The 22,510-nt window shown below is 42.8% G+C and overlaps 1 protein-coding gene across 3 annotated transcripts in view; it reads left to right on the plus strand.

The window, feature by feature from the left end:
• Positions 1-22,510, plus strand: part of B4GALNT4 (beta-1,4-N-acetyl-galactosaminyltransferase 4) — a 225,868-nt gene that overhangs the window by 192,502 nt on the left and 10,856 nt on the right. For all 3 annotated transcript variants that reach the window (XM_087950698.1, XM_087950697.1, XM_026668134.2), the window contains exons 10-15: positions 6,223-6,366; positions 6,958-7,067; positions 7,604-7,704; positions 17,153-17,235; positions 19,271-20,546; positions 21,161-21,474. In XM_087950698.1, the coding sequence (XP_087806824.1) occupies positions 6,223-6,366; positions 6,958-7,067; positions 7,604-7,704; positions 17,153-17,235; positions 19,271-20,546; positions 21,161-21,474 (2,028 nt within the window). The remainder of the gene's footprint in view (positions 1-6,222; positions 6,367-6,957; positions 7,068-7,603; positions 7,705-17,152; positions 17,236-19,270; positions 20,547-21,160; positions 21,475-22,510) is intronic.

Here is a 22,510-nt window from a genome sequence, read left to right on the forward strand (position 1 = left end):
TGTTTAATATGGCATTGTGCTTTCAAAGTTAGTGCCTTGGCAGTAATTAGCAAAAAAGAGCAAACATTTTCAGAAATAAGCTGAATTAGCCAAATAATTGTGGTCCTGTTTAGAATTATTTGAAGATCCTACTCTCTGGCTCTTGTAGCTGGCCATCCACTGGATCTTATTCATTAATATATCATATTGGTAACCAGGCAACCAGTTCTCAGGCCTCTCACCTTCTCTTTGTGTGGTTGAAACAGTAATGAATGAATCAGACTCCTTTCAGTCTAGATATGATAACACAAATGCCCATCCTATCCTGCTTTCTTATGAGTCTGAAAATATTCTGAGGCTTGTTTAGAATACATATTTTAAACTGATTTTTCTCCAAATTATTATTTTGAAGTGCCCCTCCCCTTTTTAAAGTATTTTCTGATACGCCTTTTGAACTGAATATTGTGGTGGCTCATTTAAGGAATCTGAAGAGGTACAGGCCAGGACTGTTCACAACGAAATGCCCACCATTCATTCTTCAAGCCCCCACCCTAAGCGCCAGCCCGCAATGGGACAACTCACTGCAGCCAACTCACCATGGCCTACTTCGCCACAGTTAACTCGCTGTGGCCAACTTTCCATGGCCAACCTGCTGTGGGCCAACTCGCCATGGACTTGCTGTAGGACAATTCAACAATTCAATTTAATTATTTAAAATAATTTTTTAAAAAATTTTTGTCATTCAAATTTAATTTGTCCCTCTTTTGACATCCTTTCTTTAATTATTCTATTCAACTATTTCTTCGATATTAATGTAACTCTTGTCCTGTGGCAAGTTGGCCATGTCTGTAGTGAGTGAACCCATGCCAGCCAATCATTTTAAAGACTCAGGTCAATTTCATAAGCCCCTTTGTCAGCAAAAGCCTTTTCTCTTCCATGTGCCCAGCTATGTATCAGCAGCCAAGCCTCCTTAGTTTCTGATGCCATGGAATTTTTATGAGTAACAGACTTTCCTTGTACAGAAGCACAATATAAGATGGTAGAAAGGAGACGACCTCAAGCCGCATATGTTTTGCAGTTCTGACAGAATATTTCTAGGAAAATCAATCTTCTGTTAGTTTTAAGAGATGGAGCTAGTATGATTTTAAAGACAAATTGTTAAAAGGTGTCTCAGGAGAATAATGGACATGCAGACATGCTGAATAATTTAAAGTCTCAATTTCTGACAAAACTTGTTTGACCTGATATTTTGTGCTTTGGGTTAAATTATTTTAAAGCAAGAGGTAGGCAAGAGGCATAGCAATGGTAGGTATTGATTGCTCTCATGTAGAAATGTACAGGGGAAAAAATCTGTTACTATGAAGAATCCTGGATTGTATCTCTTAGGTAAGCTTCCAGCACACTTGCCAGGATCTCATGCTGACCCAGGGAAAGAAAACTAATATTGACATTTCTCTCCCTCAGCTGAGGCAGCTATTGCTCTTTCAGCAGTGTGATACATGGTGCAATTATCATCCTTGGTGTATACTACTATATCATTCTTCCCTTCCTACTACAACCCCCCCCCCCCCATTTTAAAAGATGCTTGGCTTATTTATTGGCTGAAATAGACCAGAATCCAGAAAATTGAAGCTTTAGGTTTGTAGTACTGAAAAAATACTGCTCTTTTCTAGGAGATCATGTAGGAGAGAAATAATTGTCCCCACCTCCCAAAAAATGTATATTCTAACATATACTACTTAAAGGAAGTTCAGGAAAAGAAATTTTCCACTCTATCTTCTGCAGGCCAGGTCCTATTCTGGGATTCACAAAATAGGGCAAGGGACAAAGTAAATAGTATACTGTAAGTCTAAAAACCATCAAAGGGTACAGACAATAAACAAAAACACAGGCGATATCCCATCTATAACTGAAGCTAGCAAATTCCAATAGAAAGAGCAAAAAACTGTCTTGGGACAGATGAGAAGCCAATTAAGAAGTAGGTGATAGGGTCCCTTCTGGAGATCTGTGAGCTGCTTGGATTCTTATGGAGGAAAGGCACTGACGTATCTTCACAACCCTTCTGTATGTTACTGCACATGTAACACACTCAGCACATGAGCAATTAAGGATCCAGCCTCCCCTGCACTGACCTCTCTCACATGTGATCAGTATCATATGTTCAGCTGTATTATATGGTCCTGGTTCATGTGAGGGTCTTGGAAACGGAAATATGTCTTTACCTTTTCTCCTGATGGACAGCTGTGCTGACTGCCTAATGTGAAATTAAGACCCAAATTCAAACCCACCCTCAACTATGGAAGCTCATTAGGTGATTTTGGACAACTCCTACTTTCTCAGCCTAGCCTACTTCTCAGAGTTGTCATGGTGGTAATGAAAAATGGGAGAAGAGGACACAATAGACATTGCCTTGAGCTCTTGAGGGAAAAGGATGATAAATAATGTCACTTTTTATGACATTGGTGGGAAACAGGATTCATGTGAAGCACTCACTTGATGAGCATTGTTTTGAGCAAACCCTGAATGAGATTATGGTCAATGCAAGATCTGCTAGATTAGTGATTTTTTAAACTGTGGTTTGAGGCCATCATAACTTCAAACTGTCATTAAATGAACACCCATAAATTAAGGACTACCTGTAAATTCTTTTATTTGTTCTTCCGTTTCAAATTTCAGTAAATTATACATTTTAAAAATGGCATGTTTATCATTTGTACACAATTCTATCTCAAACAGAGTTCTCCAATGTTCAAAAACAAATTATTATGTCTACTTTAAATGCTGTTAATGCCAGCAAAATAAGAAAATCATTGGCAACTATGCCACCAGTTCTTCTCTTGCTTTTATTTTTATTTGATAAAATTATAATATCTCTTGATAAGGTAGCCATTTTTCTTTGCCTATGATTTTTCATATATAAAATGCTTCCTGTGGAGAGCCACAAATGTGTTTTGGGCACAATCTGGATTTGTATCTATTCCATATGTTCAATATGTCACATATAACATAATGACTTTTAAAATCCACATTAACCTTGACTTTGTCATACCACAGATACCCATGCCATCCAAACCTCTGGTTATATCCTTCTAACTCCAAAAACCTTCTGTTTCTCTTTCATCCAAATGAAACATTAAGCTACAAAATACATCTTCAAATCAGATCAACTCAATCCTTCTCTTTTCTTTGCATCTTGCAATACCTTATATTTAACTCATGTTTAATGTAAAGACACCCCCCCCCCCCGCCACATAAATTTAGATATATGCTTTTGCCACTGTTTAAATGGTGCATCAGTTCTCAAAATAGATATTATATAAAATAAAAATATCATTCTAGGCAGGACTTTCATTTTTATTACAGAAACTCTCCCCAGCAATGACAATTGTACAGTAGTTTCTCCCATCTTAGCAATATAATTATTTTGAAATCAAATGCAGTTCATATTTGTCACAGTGATATGCAAATATTTTGTTTTCTTCTCAATGTTAAAAACCATTTTATTCATCAATTCTGCTTGATCTCTATTTTCATGCTTTTGTTAACATTTACACCTTTGGTTTTGATCTTAAATCCTGCTAATGCACCGATTTATTTTAGTTTTCCCATTAATGTTTCAATTTCTTTTAAGGGAGCTTTCAAAATCAACACCAAGTCATCTGCAAAATTATATATACGAGACAGTGGCCATTTCTGTCTTTTTTCTTTTTAGTATCTCTATTAGGTTTTTGTTAGATTTCTTTTGGTGAAGCATAAATTAACCTTAATGCAGCTTATATGGACACATGAATCAATTTCTTAAACACTCTTAGCAGAGGTTGTATTCAGCAGGTTCTGACCAGTTCTGGAGAACCGGTAGCGGAAATTTTGAGTAGTTCGGAGAACCGGCAAATACCACCTCTGACTGGGGATTTTACAATATCCTTCCCCTTCCACGCCCACTAAGCCACACCCACAGAACCAGTAGTAAAAAAAAATGAATCCCACCACTGACTCTTAGATGTAACTAATTTACAGCTAAAGGCAGATTTTCTGAGTGGCAGGATAAGAGACTTCCCCTTGGTGAGTCAACATTCTTTCTGGACTAAAAAGGAAAAGATTTTACAATTTAAAAGACTTTTGATGAAAAGCTTAACAAGAAATGGACGTAAGAAAGTTGAAAACAGATAAAATAGATAGTTATTTTGAAATTCATTTTTTTTTAATTATTTTAGTGAATGTGCTTTGGAATAATTTGGAATTTAAATAGACAAATGAACTGGACATTTGTGGAAATGCTTTTTTGTTTACTATTACAGAGCATAGACAATTGGTGGATTTTACAAAACAAAAGAAAAAAGTAATAAGGTGACTATGATGTTGACTATAACCACAGAGTGCCAATTGAGATAACTCAGAGGTGGATTCAGCAGGTTCTGACCAGTTCTGGAGAACCGGTAGCGGAAATTTTGAGTAGTTCGGAGAACCAGCAAATACCACCTTTGACTGGAGATTTTACCATATCCTTCCCCTGCCACGCCCACCAAGCCATGCCCATAGAACCAGTAGTAAAAAAATTTGAATCCCACCACTGAGATAACTAAAGTATTAAGGACACAGAAAGACAAAACAAATTATTCTCTGATAATTGAGGCACATTCACTTCTGGATTACAGTATTAAAATGGCAGCCACCAGAAAAGCAGCATAAATAGCAGAGGAGAGGGTTAGGGCGCGCTGGAGAGCAACCTGCAGAGAGATGAATCACACCACATGTACGTTAGAAAAGATTTGAGGAATTGGGCAATAAGTTAGCCGAGTCATTTGATACTTAATTGGCCAAATTCCTGGATATTAAATTGACAGCTTTTGAAAAGAATGTATTAAGACTTTTTAAACATGAAAGAGGAGATGAAAGATGTTAAAAAGATGGACAGTTCTCTAAAACAGGTGTTTGGAGATGTAGAATAAATTGTCATTTGTTTTAGAAAGAGACAAGTTATGGGCAGCTGGAAAGAAAATTATAGATAAATTGGGACTGTTGGAAGAGAGCACAGCAGATAACTCCTGATTGAATCTCAGCCAATCTTTAGATGCCCATATAATAGCCATTCAAAGTACATCCTCTAGTAGAGCAGGTCTATAACAGTTCCCTTCCCCTTGTAAGCCTTCTAAAAATAATGACTGTGCTTACCCTTAAACATACTCAACAGAAAGAAATCACTTTTTCTAACAAATATTACTGGAAAATTCTTTTTTCCCCACCTAGATAACAGCCAGCCTTGAAGAGGATATACAGTCATATTTTAAAGATCTATGTTGGTAAAAAGGCTGAATAAAAATAGAGTTACTGCATAAAAAGTGAAAATTATCTATACCTAGATAAAATATAGGCTAGCTCTGAGTAATTTTGATGAATTCCCTCAAGTGAGATTGGAAGGAATGAGATCGCCTTTAAAACAACCAGTTGTGTTTGGAAATGAGCGTTTACTAGGAAAACAAATGGGCATTGGTCACAAGCCCTATCCAAACCCCAGGGGCAACAGAAAATAAAAATGTGACATATGCCTAAGTCTAAATCAAAACACCTTAAGAAGAGTACAGCAAGGTCAATCAATCAATCAATCAATGAACAGCAAAAGGCTACAGTTTTTCATAAGAATATCAAAAAGCAGAGAGCAAAGAACTGATAAGCTATAAAGGAGGCATGCAGGCAGTAACAAAAATGGCAGGGCCTTAAGGTGAAAATAGGAACCAAATACCAAGCAAGATCTGCAACAAGGTCACCAGATTTAGTAGCATAGATTTACGAAGAAAGTAGGGACACATCCATCAAAACATATGCTGTAAATCAAGCCTTTGGACTAAGAATTTCTAATAAATGGTACATTAAACATGCTGTGAGTGTGTTTATGTGTGCACACACACACAAACACAACAGTGCACATGCATGCAAACCATTTGAGCTCTAGCAAACTCACAGCTTCTCAGAACTACAATGCCCCCTGAAAATGACATTAATAAGAACAAGAGAACTGGGTAAGGAAGAGAGACCAATAATTATTACTAGTCAGGGGTATAGGTTGGTTGCAGCTAATAGGCTTTGAGAAAATGCTAGGAATCTATTCCAAGACGCCTCTTGCTCGATGTTTATTTCTAATAAATGTGAGATGTGGACTGCCTTTGCTCTGCAAATATCCAAGGGTATGTAAGTTTTACCCTCACCAGTCATACTCCTTTTTTCTTGCTCTTCTTCTGCCCTCAGATGAATCCAGCCTGAAAATGAATGAGGTAGACCATGTGCCTCAGTCTCTTGCTAGCCACGCTGACAGCTACCTCTGGGGTGCACAAAGGGATGAACATGGAGCTGATATGCTGAAGCCTGACCCTCGGGATATTTTCTTCCTCAGTAAGTGGGAGAGAAGAAACAATTTGACTGAGAGAAACACAGTTGGAGACTAGGAAGCTGTATTGTGGTCTGAAGAACGATAAAAGCTGGCGCCTGGGGACTGAGCTAAATAAATATCCGTGTGAGCAGCAAAGCATTAAACAAACATTCCTAAAAAAGTGTTTATGTATGGGAAATTGACCACCTTTCTGTGTTACTATCTTGAGAACTTTGGAAAGGGCAAGATAGATGTCTCTAACCTGATGTTCACCAGGAATATTGGGGTAATTCAGCATGGGAATAATGAAAGCTGGTCCTGTATTGTTTATAATGCGGGAGGGTAGGTAGATCACTTTATGCTGGAAGAAAGGATGCTCCTAAGAAAGTGCTTCTCCACAGAAAGCAAAATCCCTCCTCATAAAGTGCCAAAAAGATGAATATTTGGCACTTAACTGAAAAAATTAAGGGCGAATGTCATAGATTAGGACAAATCAAGACAAGAAGATCACAATTTGGAGTGAATGGTCACTTATGTTGAGTTCGTGTGGACCCTGGAACATCATGTGGTCTGGAAAGGCCTCATTTCTTCTTTCTTAATTGCCTTTATCTCAGCTCCCAAGATTGAGCCGTCCCATGTGGAGAATGTGCTGGTCCCCTGTGCCTATAGCCCCACATATGTGGTGAAGGACTTTCCCATTGCCCGCTATCAGGGCCTGCAATTTGTAAGTGTCTTGATGGGCTTTGTTACCTTTTTTTTTTCCCCTGCCCACATCTCTCGTCTTTTTGTTATTTCTTTTAACAGCATCAACAGTGATCAGAATGTTTTAATAGGAACTGCACTAACATTAGTAAACCAGAAAAGAGAGGAAAGGTGAATTTAGGAAGAGAGAATTGGGAAGGGATAGAGAAGAGAAAGGGAAGGTAATTGTTGCCTGAGTACTGAAAACATATCTAAATGTCTTTTAATAAATCCCTATGTTTCTATAGCCACAATATCCTGGAATGGAAGTTTGTTTCTCTATAAAAGAAAATAAAAGCTAGATGAAAAATATATCACAACGCAGACATTGAGATGCAAACAGTTTCTCTCACCCTAGTTTAGAAGATTTATGGTCCTGTATAATAATCGTGTTTTAGGTTTTGCTTGTTCCCAGTGATATAGTCCACATATCTGTTCTTCTTTTTCCTTAGTTTCTATTGAAACTGGAATGATAGACATCTTATTGTGACTTTTCTTACCAGTTTTCCCCTTCTACAGGTCTACCTCTCTTTTGTTTATCCTAATGATTTCACCCGGCTTACACACATGGAATCAGAGAACAAATGCTTCTACAGAGAATCTCCAATGTACCTAGAGAAGTAAGTATGAAGAAGAGTTATTACAAAGCAGCTGTGAAAGAACTGCTTGAAGTGTAGAAAGTATATTGGTGAAAAAAAGTATGTTGTCTTTTAACAGACTGAAGGTTCATCCACATGACCTGCTCATAGCACTGACAATATGTCCCACTTTCTGTTTGTTGTGCACTTTGCAATGGAGCCTCATCCAGTAGGTAACCTACTACTGAGGCATGTGGCAGCTGGGTCCAAAGTATTATGGCATGAAAAAAATGTTTTTCTAGAAGATCTCTCCTTTGGACAATAGCAGTAGCACCTATTTACTGCCCCATATTGCTTTTCAGCACTCTCTGGGCAGTTTACAGAGTCAGCCTATTGCCCCCAATGTTAAGTTTGGGAAATAATGGAGACCAGACATCTGACCAGTGACTTCAACTCTTTAATAACAGTAAATGGAACAGAACAGAGCAAGGCTATGGGCAGCAGTAACCCTTTTATAGGGTTGGCTGCTACCCTATTAACCAATAAGAAATGTCCTAAGTTCAGCCAATCAGGGCTTTTATGAACCAATCCTTGTTCGCTGTTCAAGGACCAATCAAATGTGCAGGCTTCCAAAACCTACTTTGCATTTGGGCTTAGTTACTTTTATTCATTCACAACACCCCTCCCCCTTGGGTTCCGTTTGAGGGGAGCTGTAACAAAATCTTCAAGATAGGCAGGCCGTTTGGTCTGTCTGGATGATTTCCGTGGCTCCACCGGTTTTGTCCTCAAGTCCGGTTCTGGTGGAGCGTTTGGATGATCACTATTAAGTTCCGTTTCGCTGCACGGTGATTCCGTGCTGCTTCCGTTGTGGTTGTCTCCGCCAATCAGTGTTTCTTCGGGGTTTCGCAGTTTGGTTTCCCCCGTGTTCAAGTCCCATGGAAAAGTCAACTCCCTCCCCGCTTCAATCCCCGGTACTTCGCTGGGCCGTAGGGTTTCCGTTGGCCTGCTATCCGTCATATCGAAGTCAATTTCCTCGATATTTCCTCCCCCCTCAGTTGGTGAACCCGGGGAGCCCTGGGCGCTGGGTGGTAATCTCGAACGGAGTTGGTCTATGTGGCGTTTCCACACCCTCCCATCGTCTGTTAGCAGGCGGTACGATTTAGGCCCTGTGAGGTGGGTAACGGTTGCGGGTATCCATAAAGGGTCGCCGGAGAAGTTTTTGGCAAAGATTAAATCGCCTACCTTAAATTCCCGGCATTTGCTGCTGGAGCCAAAAGGCTTTTCGGGTGCGTATGCGGGGTGGAGCCGGTCGAGGTGCGATCGTAGTTTCCGCCCCATAAGAAGTTCGGCGGGCGTTTTGTTGGTAACGCTGTGGGGCGTGATGTGCTGCAACAATAAAATTCGATTGATTTTCTCATCAATGTTTCCGAATTCCATTTTGTGGAGGGTCTTTTTTACAAACTGTACCATGCGCTCTGCACATCCGTTTGCCGCAGGGTACGCGGGCGAGGTTAGCGCATGGCGGATGCCCCGGTCAGCAAGATATTGTTCAAATGGTAATGCTGTGAACTGTGGCCCGTTATCCGAGACGAGAACGTCCGGAAAACCATGTGTGGCAAATAACCTGTTTAATTTGTTGATAACTGAGTCCGTTGTAGTTGTGTTCATTCGATGGATCTCGAGCCAATTTGAATAGGCATCGACTGTAATAAGGAAAGTGTGCCCTTTTGTAGGCCCCGCAAAGTCAATATGAATACGGGACCATGGTCCCCTCGGGGTTTCCCATTCGGTTGGGCTTGCTTTAGGTGGGGCGTTGCTGACGTCTTGGCAACGTTGACAAGTAGCGACCCAGGCCTCGATTCTTTTGTCGATTCCCGGCCACCAGGCGTAGCTCCGTGCGAGTGCTTTCATCCGCACGATGCCCGGATGTCCGTCGTGCAATACCGCTAAAACAGTTTGTTGCAGTTTGCCTGGGATTACGACTCTATCGCCCCACAAAATGCAACCCTTTTGAGAAAACAGTTCGGTTTGGCGGGCTTTAAAGGGCGCCCATTCAGGTGATAGCTGTTCTGTTGGCCAACCCCGCTCAACCCAGCGTAGGATGTGTTGCAGGACCGGATCTCGTTTTGTCTCGAGGGCAATGTCTCTCGCCGTCAATGGCGGCGCATGTAGAGTCTCAATTTGCAACGTTGTGATGGTTGGGGCTGGATCTTCAACCGATTCTGGAAGCGGCGTTCTGCTCAATGCATCAGCGTGGAGAATTGATTTCCCCGGGCGGTGTTGCAAGGTGTAGTTGTACGCCGCCATGAATTCAGACCAGCGGGTCATTCTGGGGGACAATATATACGGGGTTGGTTTATTACCCGCAATGATCCCCAGTAGCGGTTTTTAATGATTGGTAATTATTGTAAACGCACGCCCATACACATATTCATGAAATCTTTTAACTGCGGCCACAATAGCTAAAGCTTCTTTATCCAGCTGACTATAATTTCTTTCAGCTTTAGCTAAAGTTTGTGAAAAAAACGCGACGGGAGCTTCTGCTCCGTTCGGTAATACATGGGCCAGGATTGCTCCAACCCCAAAAGGTGAGGCGTCACAAGTAATAGTTAACGGTAGCGTCTCGTTGTACTGCATAAGTACAGAATCAGAAGTTAGCAGTTTCTTTACTTGTTGGAAAGCGTATTGTTCACGTTGTCCCCAAACCCACGTTGCTTTTTTGTCTAAGAGTCTATGTAATGGTTCAGCTACCGTTGCTTTATTGGGTAAAAAAACGTTATAAAAATTGATAAGTCCAAGGAACGCCTGTAGATCTGCCTTGTTCCTTGGAGTGGGGGCCTTCTTAATTGCCTTTAATTTGTCCTCAGTGGGATGGATTCCTTGACTGTCCAGGAGGTATCCCAAAAACTCCACCCTTTCGGTACATAACTGGCATTTATTTTTTTTTACTTTGAGGCCTGCGTTTTGGAACCTTTGTAAAACCATTTGGAGTCGTTTTTCTAGAATGTCTCTGTTAGGAGCGGCGATGAGTACATCGTCGAAATACGGTACGACCCCTCTTATTCCTTGTAACAGCCTTTCCATTAAGCTCTGAAAAATTCCTGGAGCAACGCTCACCCCGAACTGGAGCCGGTTGCATTTAAATGCGCCCCTATGCGTGACGATAGTTTGCGCCTCCGCGGTGGCTGGATCTACAGGCAGTTGTTGATACGCCTGCGCTAGGTCCAATTTAGCGAAAACTTTTCCGCCGCCCAGGGAATGGAGCAGGTGTTGCACTACTGGCACTGGATACGCACTTTGCTGAAGTGCGTGGTTTAGGGTGGCCCGGTAGTCTCCACAAATTCTCAGTGACCCATCAGGCTTGATAGGCGTCACTATTGGGGTTTCCCACCGGGCGTGGTCGGTGGGTTCCAGCACGCCCTGTTCTATTAGCTTATCGAGTTGTTCATCGATTTTAGGTTTCAGGGCGAACGGCACCCGACGCGGCTTAAGGCGGATGGGTGCTACCTCAGGGTTCAAGTTAAATGAGATCGGGGTCCCCTTGTACTTGCCTAGTCCGTTCGCAAAACGTCTTGGAATTCTTGCACGAGGGCTTCCTCCCAATCGTTGCTCTCGGCACGGTGGACTCCGGCTACGGTGATTCCAAGCGGTTTGAACCATTGAAGGCCTAAAAGACTAGGCCGGTCACGGTCCACGACAGTCAGTGGCAGTGCGACGGTGCGGTCCTTGAAAGAGACCTGGAATCGGCGGGACCCGACAACGGGAATTCGATTACCCTGGTAATCTTTGAGTATAACCCTTTGAGGGTTTAAGTCTTGGTGGCGAATCGTCGGGACGAGCTGTTGAAGCGTCTTCCAGGACACCATTGAGAGGGATGATCCTGAGTCCACCTCCATTACACAAGGTTTGTTTTCTATAGCGACCTTTACTCTGATTTTCCCGGCATCGAGGGATGTAGCGTGGCCTATGGTAATTGTTTGGTGGGTCTCTTCCCGCCTGGTTTCTTCACGCCTGGTGGAAGTGGTGGACGGTTTGTTTCTGTAGGAGTGGCTTCCCCATTGGTGATTCAGTTTGTTTCGGGGTGTGCCGAAGAATTCTGAAGACTGGCATTCGGCCTGTCGGGGTTTGGAGTTTTGTTTGCTTCTGCAAACCTTTGCGATGTGACCTCTTTTCCCGCAAACGCGGCAGAGTGCGTCGAGGAATTTGCAGCTGGATCGTGGGTGATTCGCCCCACATCCTGCACATGGTCGAGATGAGGGTTGTGTGAACTGGTCTCGTTCCGTTTGGAGTCGGTTGACCTCTTCCTCATCGCTTTCTGATGGGGATTCTAGGTCTTCGTGGTGAGTCGATACCGGGTGTCTCTCTGAGCAAGGCGAGGTATCTTTGGCGAGTTGGCGTAGCGGTGCGCTGGTGCGGCGCATTCGGGCTGCCGACTTTTTGGTCGCCTCCGCTGCAGTGGCTTCTTTAAGGGCATCGGTGAGGCTGATGTCCCCCTTAGCCATGATTTTGCTCTGGATCGTGCCGTCTTCCAAACCCAGAACCAGGCGGTCTCGGAGGGCTTCTTCTAAATCAGAGAATCCGCAGAGGCCTCCAAGGTTGCGGAGGTCTGCGATGTAGTTGGCAAGGCTTTCGCCTTTCCGCTGGTCCCTCTGGTAATATCGTGTCTTCTGACTAAGGTGGGCACGGTGGGCGCGTAGTGGGCCCTTAGCAAAGGATCGAGGACGTCCCAGTCCATCGCTTTTACTTCGGCTGGCTTGGCAAGTGATTTTGCCATTTTAAACACGGTAGGGTCGCAGTGGGTTAGAAATATAGCTCTTTTTTTGCTGGTTGTTGCATCTTTCAAATTGTTGGTCTCCAGAAACATCTGGAACCTATCCATGTACGATTCCCAGTCTTCGGTTTCTGGGTCGAATGGAGCAGGTGGTACGGCACCGCTGGTCATGTTGCCGTTGATGGTGCGTGTTCGACCACGTGCTCTGTTGGTTGCTCTGTAGATCAGTCAGCTCTTCGGTCTCCGCATCCCATCCTCGTCGCCAGTGTTAAGTTTGGGAAATAATGGAGACCAGACATCTGACCAGTGACTTCAACTCTTTAATAACAGTAAATGGAACAGAACAGAGCAAGGCTATGGGCAGCAGTAACCCTTTTATAGGGTTGGCTGCTACCCTATTAACCAATAAGAAATGTCCTAAGTTCAGCCAATCAGGGCTTTTATGAACCAATCCTTGTTCCCTGTTCAAGGACCAATCAAATGTGCAGGCTTCCAAAACCTACTTTGCATTTGGGCTTAGTTACTTTTATTCATTCACAACACCCAACAAACTGCGTCCTCATGTTACTGACCTCAGAAGGATGAAAGGTTGAGTCAACATTGAGACGGTCAGGATCAAACTCCTGGCTGTGGGCAGAATTAGCCTACAGTACTGCATTCTAACCACTGCACCACAATGGCTCCTTGGCATATGGGGGAAGAAGCTTGAGGTGAGATGATCAGAGGTGCAAATCTGTTCAGCTTCAATCGGTGTAGCAGGCCTGTGATGGGACCAACCCCTTTGGTTCGGTCCTTGGGCCTGTTTTTATGGTGCTCTGTTGACTCTGTGGGAGACTAAAATTGTCATGCTTTCACAGGGACATCCTCCCTCCTCATCCCCACTTTAAGTATTGGTGATTGGTGGACCTAGAGATCATGACTAGCCTTCTCTGCATCAACAAGTGTAATAAAAATAGAAAATATTGCTTCTGTGGCCTATATGACGAGGTATTCCCTTCCCAGTTTCCAGTGATCTCCGGGAATGCCCCTCAGTCACTCTCTTCCTGGAATTTTTTTTTTTTAAATTAATTGTAAATTGCAATCTGGTACAGACAGGACTTCAACCTACAGTTATAATTTTTTCCTCTTCTATCATTTTGGATGTTCAAAATTCTGTATGTGTGCTGTGATGTGATACATGAATCAGTGAAGTGTTGAAGGTGGTGGAACTTGCTGAGATGGCTAAATTGAATTGTTTGAACAAAGAAAAGGCAAAGACTATGTGTATTGCTGCATGACAAGGCCTTGTAGACTTCTTGCATGAAACAGGAAAAAAATGAACTTGTGATGTATGGTTTCGATGAGTAGATTGAATAAATTATAGAAAGAATAGAGTTGTGTTATAACCATACAATAAGGGGTAAATTTATAATTGTACATTTAGCTGCTCTAAAGAAGATTGGAAACTACTTTGTATCTTATTTCTTTCCTATTTTCCTTTCTTGGATTTTTAGGGTTCTCTTTGATTTTTTTTCTTTACTTTTCATTACCGTATATGCCGGCGTATAAGACGACCCGGCGTATAAGACGACCCCCAACATTTCCACTCAAAATATAGTTTGTTATATACTCGCCCCTCTTCCCACGCCTTCCACTTTTGCACTTTTTTTTTTTTGAGGCACTTTTGTCTACCGTGGAACGATCCCGTGAAGCTGAAAGGAGCAGCCAGCCTTCTCCCAGCTCCCAAGGAAGCGAGGCTCGCACCGCCCGGGCTCCGCTGAGGTATCCGGCTGGGGCTGTCAGGAGTTGTTACCGCTGGCGCGGCTCAGCGGCTCCAGTCCCGTGTTGCCTCGGGAAGGGAAAGGCAAAAGGAAGAGCCAGCGGCGGCACTTTGCAATGGCAGCAGCGGCTCCTGGTTTTGCCTTTCCTTCCCGAGGCAACGCGGGACTGGAGCTGTGAGCCGCGCCAGCGGTAACAACTCCTGACAGCCCCAGCCGGATACCTCAGCGGAGCTCGGTGGTGCGAGCCTCGTTTCCTTGGGAGCTGGGAGAAGGCTGGCTGCTCACCGGCATCACGGGATTCGTTCACGGTCTTCATAAAGAATGCCTCAGCCGCGAGCAACCGCAATGCTTCCCAATTACTATTTGCCGGCGTATAAGAGCGACCCGGCATATGAGGCAAACCCCCAATTGGGGCATCTTTTCAGGGCAAAAAAGTCGTCTTATACGCCGGCAAATACGGTAGTTTGTATTAGTTTTTAATCCTTAATAAAAATTATACAAAAAATGAATTACCGTATTTATCGGCGTATAACACGCACAGGCGTATAACACGCATCTTCATTTTAAGAGGGAAATTTCAGGAAAGCGCCCGTTTCACCCCCACTCCCACCCCGCGCGCTTCAATCCACAGTGTCCCATTCTGCCTGCCTGCCTGCCTGCCTTAGTTTCTGGTTGTTTGGGAGCAGCTTCGGCTGAGAATAATAACTATTCGCCTCTTTTACTCAGCCGAAGCTGTTCCGATTCAACCATTAACGAAGGCAGGCAGGCAGGCAGCAACGGAGCACTGCGGGCGGGCGGGCGGGCGGGCGGGTGGGGGTGGGAGAAACGGGCGCTTCAGGGAAGCTGCGGCGACAGGAAAAGCCCCCGCTTCTTTGAAGCAGTTTCTTCCTGTGCTGGTGGAGGAGCGAGAGCGACTGACAGAGCTGACCCAGAGAGAAGGACAGGCTTGGTTGCTTCCTCCCTCCCCTTCTTTCATTTGTGTCCTTGATCCCGATCCCAGCAGCATTCACCGAAGGCTTCTTAACATTATATCGGCGTATAACACGCATACATCATTTGCCCCCTATTTTCAGGGGGAAAAAGTGCGTGTTATACGCCGATAAATCTGATAGTAAAGAATCTCCAGCTGTTTAACAATGCACTATTGTAGCTATATTTCAGTTACAGAAATCTGGGTGATAGGTGGCTAAGGAAGAGAGGCTCCCCCCCACTTTTTTTGGTTGTTGTTGGCCACCATCTAGTAGTTGAAAAATAGATCTGAAATAAAACTGGAGAAATTATATGGATGTGCCTGAGCAGAGCATCTCATAGCTGAACACTTCTCTCAGGCAAACTAAAATAGTTTAACTCTCCAAGAACACTTATTCAGTAGCTTCACCTGAGTGGCACAAATCCATACAATCACCACATTGCAGTTAGAACAATAAACTCACAATTGCCACCTAGTTATTGTTAGATCAACTACCCTTTGGGAAAAGAATTGAAGAAATGATTGAACCGATCATCCAGACCATATATCACTACCCAGGTACATAGTTTTCACAGCATTTGGTAATGGCCTTTCCGATCATTAGTGACATTTGAATTTAACCAAGGAACAGTGCCAGTCCCTGCTCTTATATTGTCACTGGAGAAGTTGCACAAAAAGCAGCACAGCATGGCCTCACACTGGATGGTCCTTAGGAGCAGCACCATTTATGCTGACATTATTTCCCAGCTCTGGGGCAGGAGAAGAGCACAGCAAAACAACTATGTGGAAATATTTGAAATATAAAATAAGAATGCAAGAGATATTTCGCCTTTGGGCTTCTAGTACATATAATGATAGAAAGGCTAGAGGACAAATACTGTTGACCCATTCTCTTATGATTTGCTTCTCTTTCCCTTCGCAGATATCCCAATTAATCTTAGCCATCCATAGATTAGGATTAGGATTAGAATAGAATAGAATAGAATAGAATAGAATAGAATAGAATAGAATAGAATAGAATAGAATAGAATAGTTTGAAGGGACCTTGGAGGTCTTCAAGTCCAACCCCCTGCTTAGACAGGAAAACCTATACCATTTCAGACAAATGTATTGTCTAATCTCTTCTTTAAAACTTCCATTGTTGGAGCATTCACAATTTCTGGAGGCAAGTTGTCCCACTTAATCATGATTGCCCTGTAGAAGATGTCCCCAACCGTACTCTGTTTTTTTAAAAAACGGATGAAAATAACCTGTGGATGAGAAGCAACTCCATGACAGGTTACATGTGCTGACGAGTCCCACTTCTTGACTATCAACACCTACAGGGAAGAGCCTTTACATGAGTCACACATGAGCTGTGATTTTAATCTGTTCAGGTTCCAGCTTGTGAAGAATCTTCTGCATTTATGGTTATATGTCTGGAAGGCCTTTTCAGCAGACATAAGACAGGTAATGAACCCCATGGAGAAGGCTTAGTGGAGGATTGGGGGGCCTTGACATACATCGGCATGACACTCTCCTGATACTTGAGTCAGTTTTAATTAACAACTGAGTCAAGTACAGCAAGTACAGATTTCTGTGACTTAGATATTATGAGTGCTTTCTGACATCAACATTGAGAACCAGGTCTTACCTTTCCCATGCTTTGCTCTTTACTAATATATTTCATCAACATGCATTGTGTTCTTTTCTACCTAAGTGTTCAGAAACACAGTTTCAACAACTGTCTCTGTCCTTCAGTACTGTGGTGCATCCAGGTGAGTAAATGTGTGTAGCCGATGACTCCAGACAATCTGGTGAAGCAAGCAGTGACTCACAAAAACCTACCCTTGCAATATTTATAAGTCTTTAAAATGCCCTTCTAGAACCTGTGAAAAATAGGATAAGGTAGGCCAAGACCCTTAGCTATATTTGAGCAAGACAGATTGTATGTGGGTTTGTGTATGCACACATACCCTGTGTCTGAAACGTTATTCTTTTTACCTCCAGATTTGGCTTTTCTAAGTACATGAAAATGGATGAAGAGGAAGAAGATTTACACCAGAAAGCCTTCCTCTTCCTGAATCCTGATAGTGAGTATTCCCAGGATCCAGCTTCTTCCAGCCAATCAGAGACCACTTTTTAGTTTTTAACCTATTTTATAAGCAGCTATTGAATCCTTGACTGTCAGCAGTATTATAATAATACCATCCACTTGCAGTAATATTTTTGTACTATCTACTTGCAGAGCTTAAATTTCCACCTGTGACCAGTTGTGTTTTGGGGTGATTTCTGAATGAATTTACACAGGCACTTCTTTTTTAGATAGCATTGACAGCTCTGCTCCTGTAACAGGAAGCTAATTTAAAAATCAGTTCTTCTTATATATAAAAGGAACATATTGGTTTTATGCACATCCTGCTGGCTATACACGAGCAGATTCTCAAGAGGCCTTATTAAAGCATACAGTACTGCCTATGCGCAGAAGTATTTGATTCTGGCCATATTCTGTGGGGAATGTCTTGTACAGATAGTCTTCAACTTATGACCAATTGTTTTAATGACAGTTTGAAGTTACAACAACCTCAGAAAATGTGACTTACAACTTGTCCTCAGTTAGAACTGTCACACTACACCAGTGGTCATGTGATTGCAGTTTGAGCAACTGGTTTGCAACTGGTTTGCATTTACAGTGGTAGCAGTGTTTTGCAGTCACATGACCATGATTTGGGTCAAGCTCTCTCAGATAAACCAGACAGGAAATATGATGAGATGAACTGATTCTACTTTAATGTAAGGCCACTTTAACAGAATCTTGCTAGTCTGAAGACACAAAACTTCCCACTGTACTTTTAACTGCTTGGTCCATTAGGATTAGGTTAGATCTTTCCTACGTTTGTTTCTCTGACTGTTAAGCAACTGCAATTCCTTCCCTGATCTGATTCTGTCCTAGGCAGCATCTCCTCTTTTTCCCCAGGGTCATTCCTACATTCAATTACATTTAAGGCCTTTCTAGTTGGCTTGGGACAACCAAAGTAAATTGGGAAGCCAGATTCCCTTAGCAACCACATGAGTTGCTTAACATTAAGCCGTTCTCTTAATGACTCCTGTAAAAAGTGGTTGTAAAATCAGGTCAAATGGTGTAATTTCTTGCTTAATGACCACATTATTTAGCCATTAAAATTATAGTCCCAATTACCATCATAAATCAAGGACTCCCCATACCTTCAGCAACTCACTGATCTCCCATGTATCTTTGTGACATTGGATTTCTAAAAGCCGTCCCAATCAAGGAAGTAATTTTTGCAGTCTAGACACTGTTAATCCTGAGAATAATATTTTGCTTACCTTAAAACAGAATCAATACTTTTCCTAACCTAAATCTGGTTTGCAGTAGCAAGAAAATTAGACTTTCAGCCTCTGCAAAATGTAGCCTTGATTCTTCTCAATAAAAAAAGAGGCTTTGTTAATTATATGGGGAGAAAAAATATCTTAATGTGTCTGGTTGGAAATTGACCAAGGTCTATCACTCAAATTCCTAGTTCTGTCTCCAAAATATAAAAACTCTGCATTTAAAACTAATAATGGGTATCTACATAGTATGTATTTTTTATTTTGTGCACAGTAATTTTGTACATTTATTTTTTGACTTAAAATAATTTCTTAGAATAGACTAGAAGCAGGGAAGAACAACGGTACAGGAAAATGAAGGTCATAAGGCCATTGTTTTTCATTATTTCATCAAGTATCTTATTTAGAACAGGGAAGGACAACTTGTCTCTTACACACCCCCGGATGTTGTTATGCTGCCTTATTCATCATCCCTTCCCATTAGCCATGCTGTCTAGGATTCATGGAAATTGAATTTAAGAAAAAGTTATCCCTGCCTTACAATCAGAGCAATGGAGATTGCTGAGTTTAAGAAACAGAAATATTGTGGCTGTTTTCATTCTAAATGTTTGCTGCTTTCTACTTCCCCAGTCTCTTCTCAGTCTCCTCTTATAGGCTCTATTGACACAAAACTTTGTTTTTTATCTCATTGTCTGCCACAACCTCCCTACCCATAAGTCATCTACCAATCACAGGTACCACTCCAAGGTTTGACCTACTTTGTGAATAATTTCCTAGATTTCCTTGACGAGGAGGAAGAAGGTGCTGATAGTCCTGAACCTACTGACACTTTTCCTGATGTCAAGAGCCCCAGTGAGTTGGATGCCCATGTGTTCATTGGAATGAAGAGAAAAGATAAGCCCTTAGCCACAAAAGATTATGGGAATAATATGGATTATAATAGCTTTCATCAGAAGCAAGAGACGTTCAATGAAGAAGGAGACTTCACAAGGCAGCCTGTCTCTATAGGCCCAAGCAGTGAACCTAGCCTGAGTCCTCAGACTCCATCTAAGGGCTTCCAGGCTTATGAGAATGCAGCACCCTTTGGAGAACATGTCATTATCAATGGCCGGTCTCTCAACTGGGCACAAGATGTGGAGATGGGAAGGAAGGAAGGTGATCAGGGACTACTGTCATCTTCAAAAAAAGGCACCTCTTTCAGCCTCCAGCCTCACCTTTCTGTGCCCTTCTTTGCTGGAAAGCCCAAGCAGCAGAGTCCTAAGGAGGAGAAACAATCCAAGAAAGAGACAAACAAACCTCCAGAGAAAGTATATGTGACCAGGTTGCAACCCAGTAAGAAGAAGGCCCCATCACAGAAGGATGTTTTCCCTGGAGTCTTCCTCTATCCTAGATCTCCAAGGAAGGTGCAATGGAACTCCAGGATCGCTCAGGGTCGCCCTGCTCCCTCCAACAAACTTCATTCTCCCTCTGCCCATAGAACATCTCCGCTTGTTGCTAATACCACCAAGGAAACAGGTCTTTCTAAAAGGAAAGGCCTACAAGTCAGCCGGAAATGGGAACCATTTTATGGTAGGAAACCTTTCAAAGGCAGTATTAAGCGGCAGATGCATCCAAGTGCCTCAATCTTGCCTGCAGAAGGACTGTTCAGCAAAGAAAACTTTGAAATCACCACTCCAGCAAGGACTATGTTAGATTTAAATCATTCAGAGGTAGTGCTGTCTGAAGGTGTGCAAGTGACCTCCTTCCTACAGATGTCAGAAATGACAGAATCTCAGCAAAAGGCGCTTGGAGGCCCTGAGAAGACCCAGGAGGAAGAAGTAGAAGAGGAAGTGTCTGATTATAGTTATGAAAACTCTGAGATTCAGCAGAGTTGGCTAGAGGATTCCATCAACTGGCAACGGACGTTTAGTGTCAGCCCTGTGGATTTTGAATTGCTCCGTTCAGACTGGAATGATCTGAGGTGCAACGTTTCGGGAAACTTGCAGCTGAGTGAAAGCGAGGTGGTGGATGTGGTGGCTCAGTATATGGAGAAACTCAATGAGAAGAATGGCGGGTAAGAATGGAAGAGAATTGTGTGAAGGGAGGCATTATCACAAGAATAGATAAGGGTGGTGTGAGGCTCCCCTTCACCCTTCCATTCCTTAATTAGGTGTGCTACTCTAGGGGAAACAAGGGTGGGATTCTACCAGTTCAGCCCAGTTCTACTGAACTGATAGCTCGAAGAGCATCTGAGACTGAACTGGTTCGCTGCGACAATCTTCTGGTTTTCTATTTGGTCCACCCACTTGCCCGGGCTCTAGACTGTGCTTTATTCCCTGCTTTTTCTACCTCAGCTGCTTTGCGCGGCACAGCTGAGTGCCACGCATCAGCAGGAGAAGGCGAATGCTTGCCGGAGCTAGTGATTTGTCAACAGTGTGCATGTGCGTGCAGCGCACCGCAAAGCATGTACTCACCAAACCAGTTGTTATGCCAGTAGGATCCCACCCCTGAGGGGAAATGGTTACATTTGTGTACTTGTATGATATGTGTGTTGTCCCCAGGATCTTGTCAGAATAAAGGAGATAAACAATGCTAAATCAATCAGTTGATACAAGATAGTTTCTTGAAGGAGAGTATTTGATGTGGCCCAAGATTTCATATGACAGCTTTCTGTCCTTCCACCCATAGCATCTACACTCTCTTGCGAATCATTAATGTTGAGAAGCGGAGAGACACAGCTCGAGGCAACCGCTATCTGATGGAGTTAGAGCTGATGGAGAAGGGCCAGAGAACAGTCCGGCTCTCAGAATACATCTATGTCCTGCTCCACCAGGGCAAGTCAGAAGACAGCACTGAAGTCAACCCAGAAGGGCCTGCAACTGTGTCCACTCAATCTCAACCATCACCTAGTGCCTGGAGTCTTCTGTACGGAAAACCCATCCTCTGCCGACCTTTGCGGCTCAGCTGGAGGCATGATGTTATGATACATTTTGTCGTCCCAGGTAAGCGATTGCCCTCTGTATCCCAGGGTTGAAAGCAGAGGTGGTATTCAGCAGGTTCTGCCCAGTTCTGGAGAACCGGTAGCGGACATTTTGAGCAGTTCGGAGAACCGGCAAATACCACCTTTGACTAGCCCCGCCACCATCTATTCTCTGCCTCCCGAGTCCCAGCTGATCAGCTGGGTCTTCTTTTGTTGCCCTGCATAGGAGAGTGGAGCTAGAAAGCAGGTTAGTGAGGTGGGGAGAGAATGGGATTTTGCAGTAACCTTCCCCCAGGAGTGAGGAGGGAATGGAGATTTTATAATATCCTTCTCCTGGAGTGGGGTGGGAATGTAGATTTTGCAGTATCCTTCCTCTGACATACCCACCAAGCCACACCCACCAAGCCACAACATGCCCACCAAACCACGCCCACAGAACCAGTAATAAAAAAAATTGAATCCCACCACTGTTTGAAAGGCTGCTTTTCCCGGCAGAAATGGCGTGATATATGAGGTAACGGGAGACCAACTATCATTGGGTTGGGGTTGAAAGTAGTTTGGAAAAAAAATCTCTCTTGGAATACACAAATATTCTTTTTTTCTTGCTATTACTTCTGGATAAGTGGGGTTTTCAGGGTATTTTTTATCAATATATCAACTATAGAATTTGCTTAATAGGAAAAGATTTGGGATGAATATATTTAGCATGGGCATATTTTGTATGGACATGTTTAGCATTCTTTTTTCATATTGTCTTCCTATTTAAAAAAAAAAAATAAGTCAGGCAAAAGAAAGAGTCATGCTTGAGATATTTGCCAGGGATGAATTTGCTTCTTCCTCATTACTGTTCCTGTGAGACCTTGTTGACATGAAATGCGAGAAATTATGGGAGGAAAGTCTTTCTATGCTCCATTTGGGAAGGAAATGAGAGAATAGTAAGGGTAAAATGACTCAGATCTGTCCCTCCCAAGCTAATCTCTGTACCCCATGAAAGGAGAATGGCAAATAAAGAATACTGTACCCCAGATCTTAAATTATGAGTGTTTCGTTTACCTTGG

This window comes from Notechis scutatus, chromosome 1 (assembly GCF_049901735.1).
Source record: "Notechis scutatus isolate UNSWTSFEM ecotype Mainland chromosome 1, rNotScu1.2, whole genome shotgun sequence".
NCBI lineage: Eukaryota > Metazoa > Chordata > Lepidosauria > Squamata > Elapidae > Notechis > Notechis scutatus.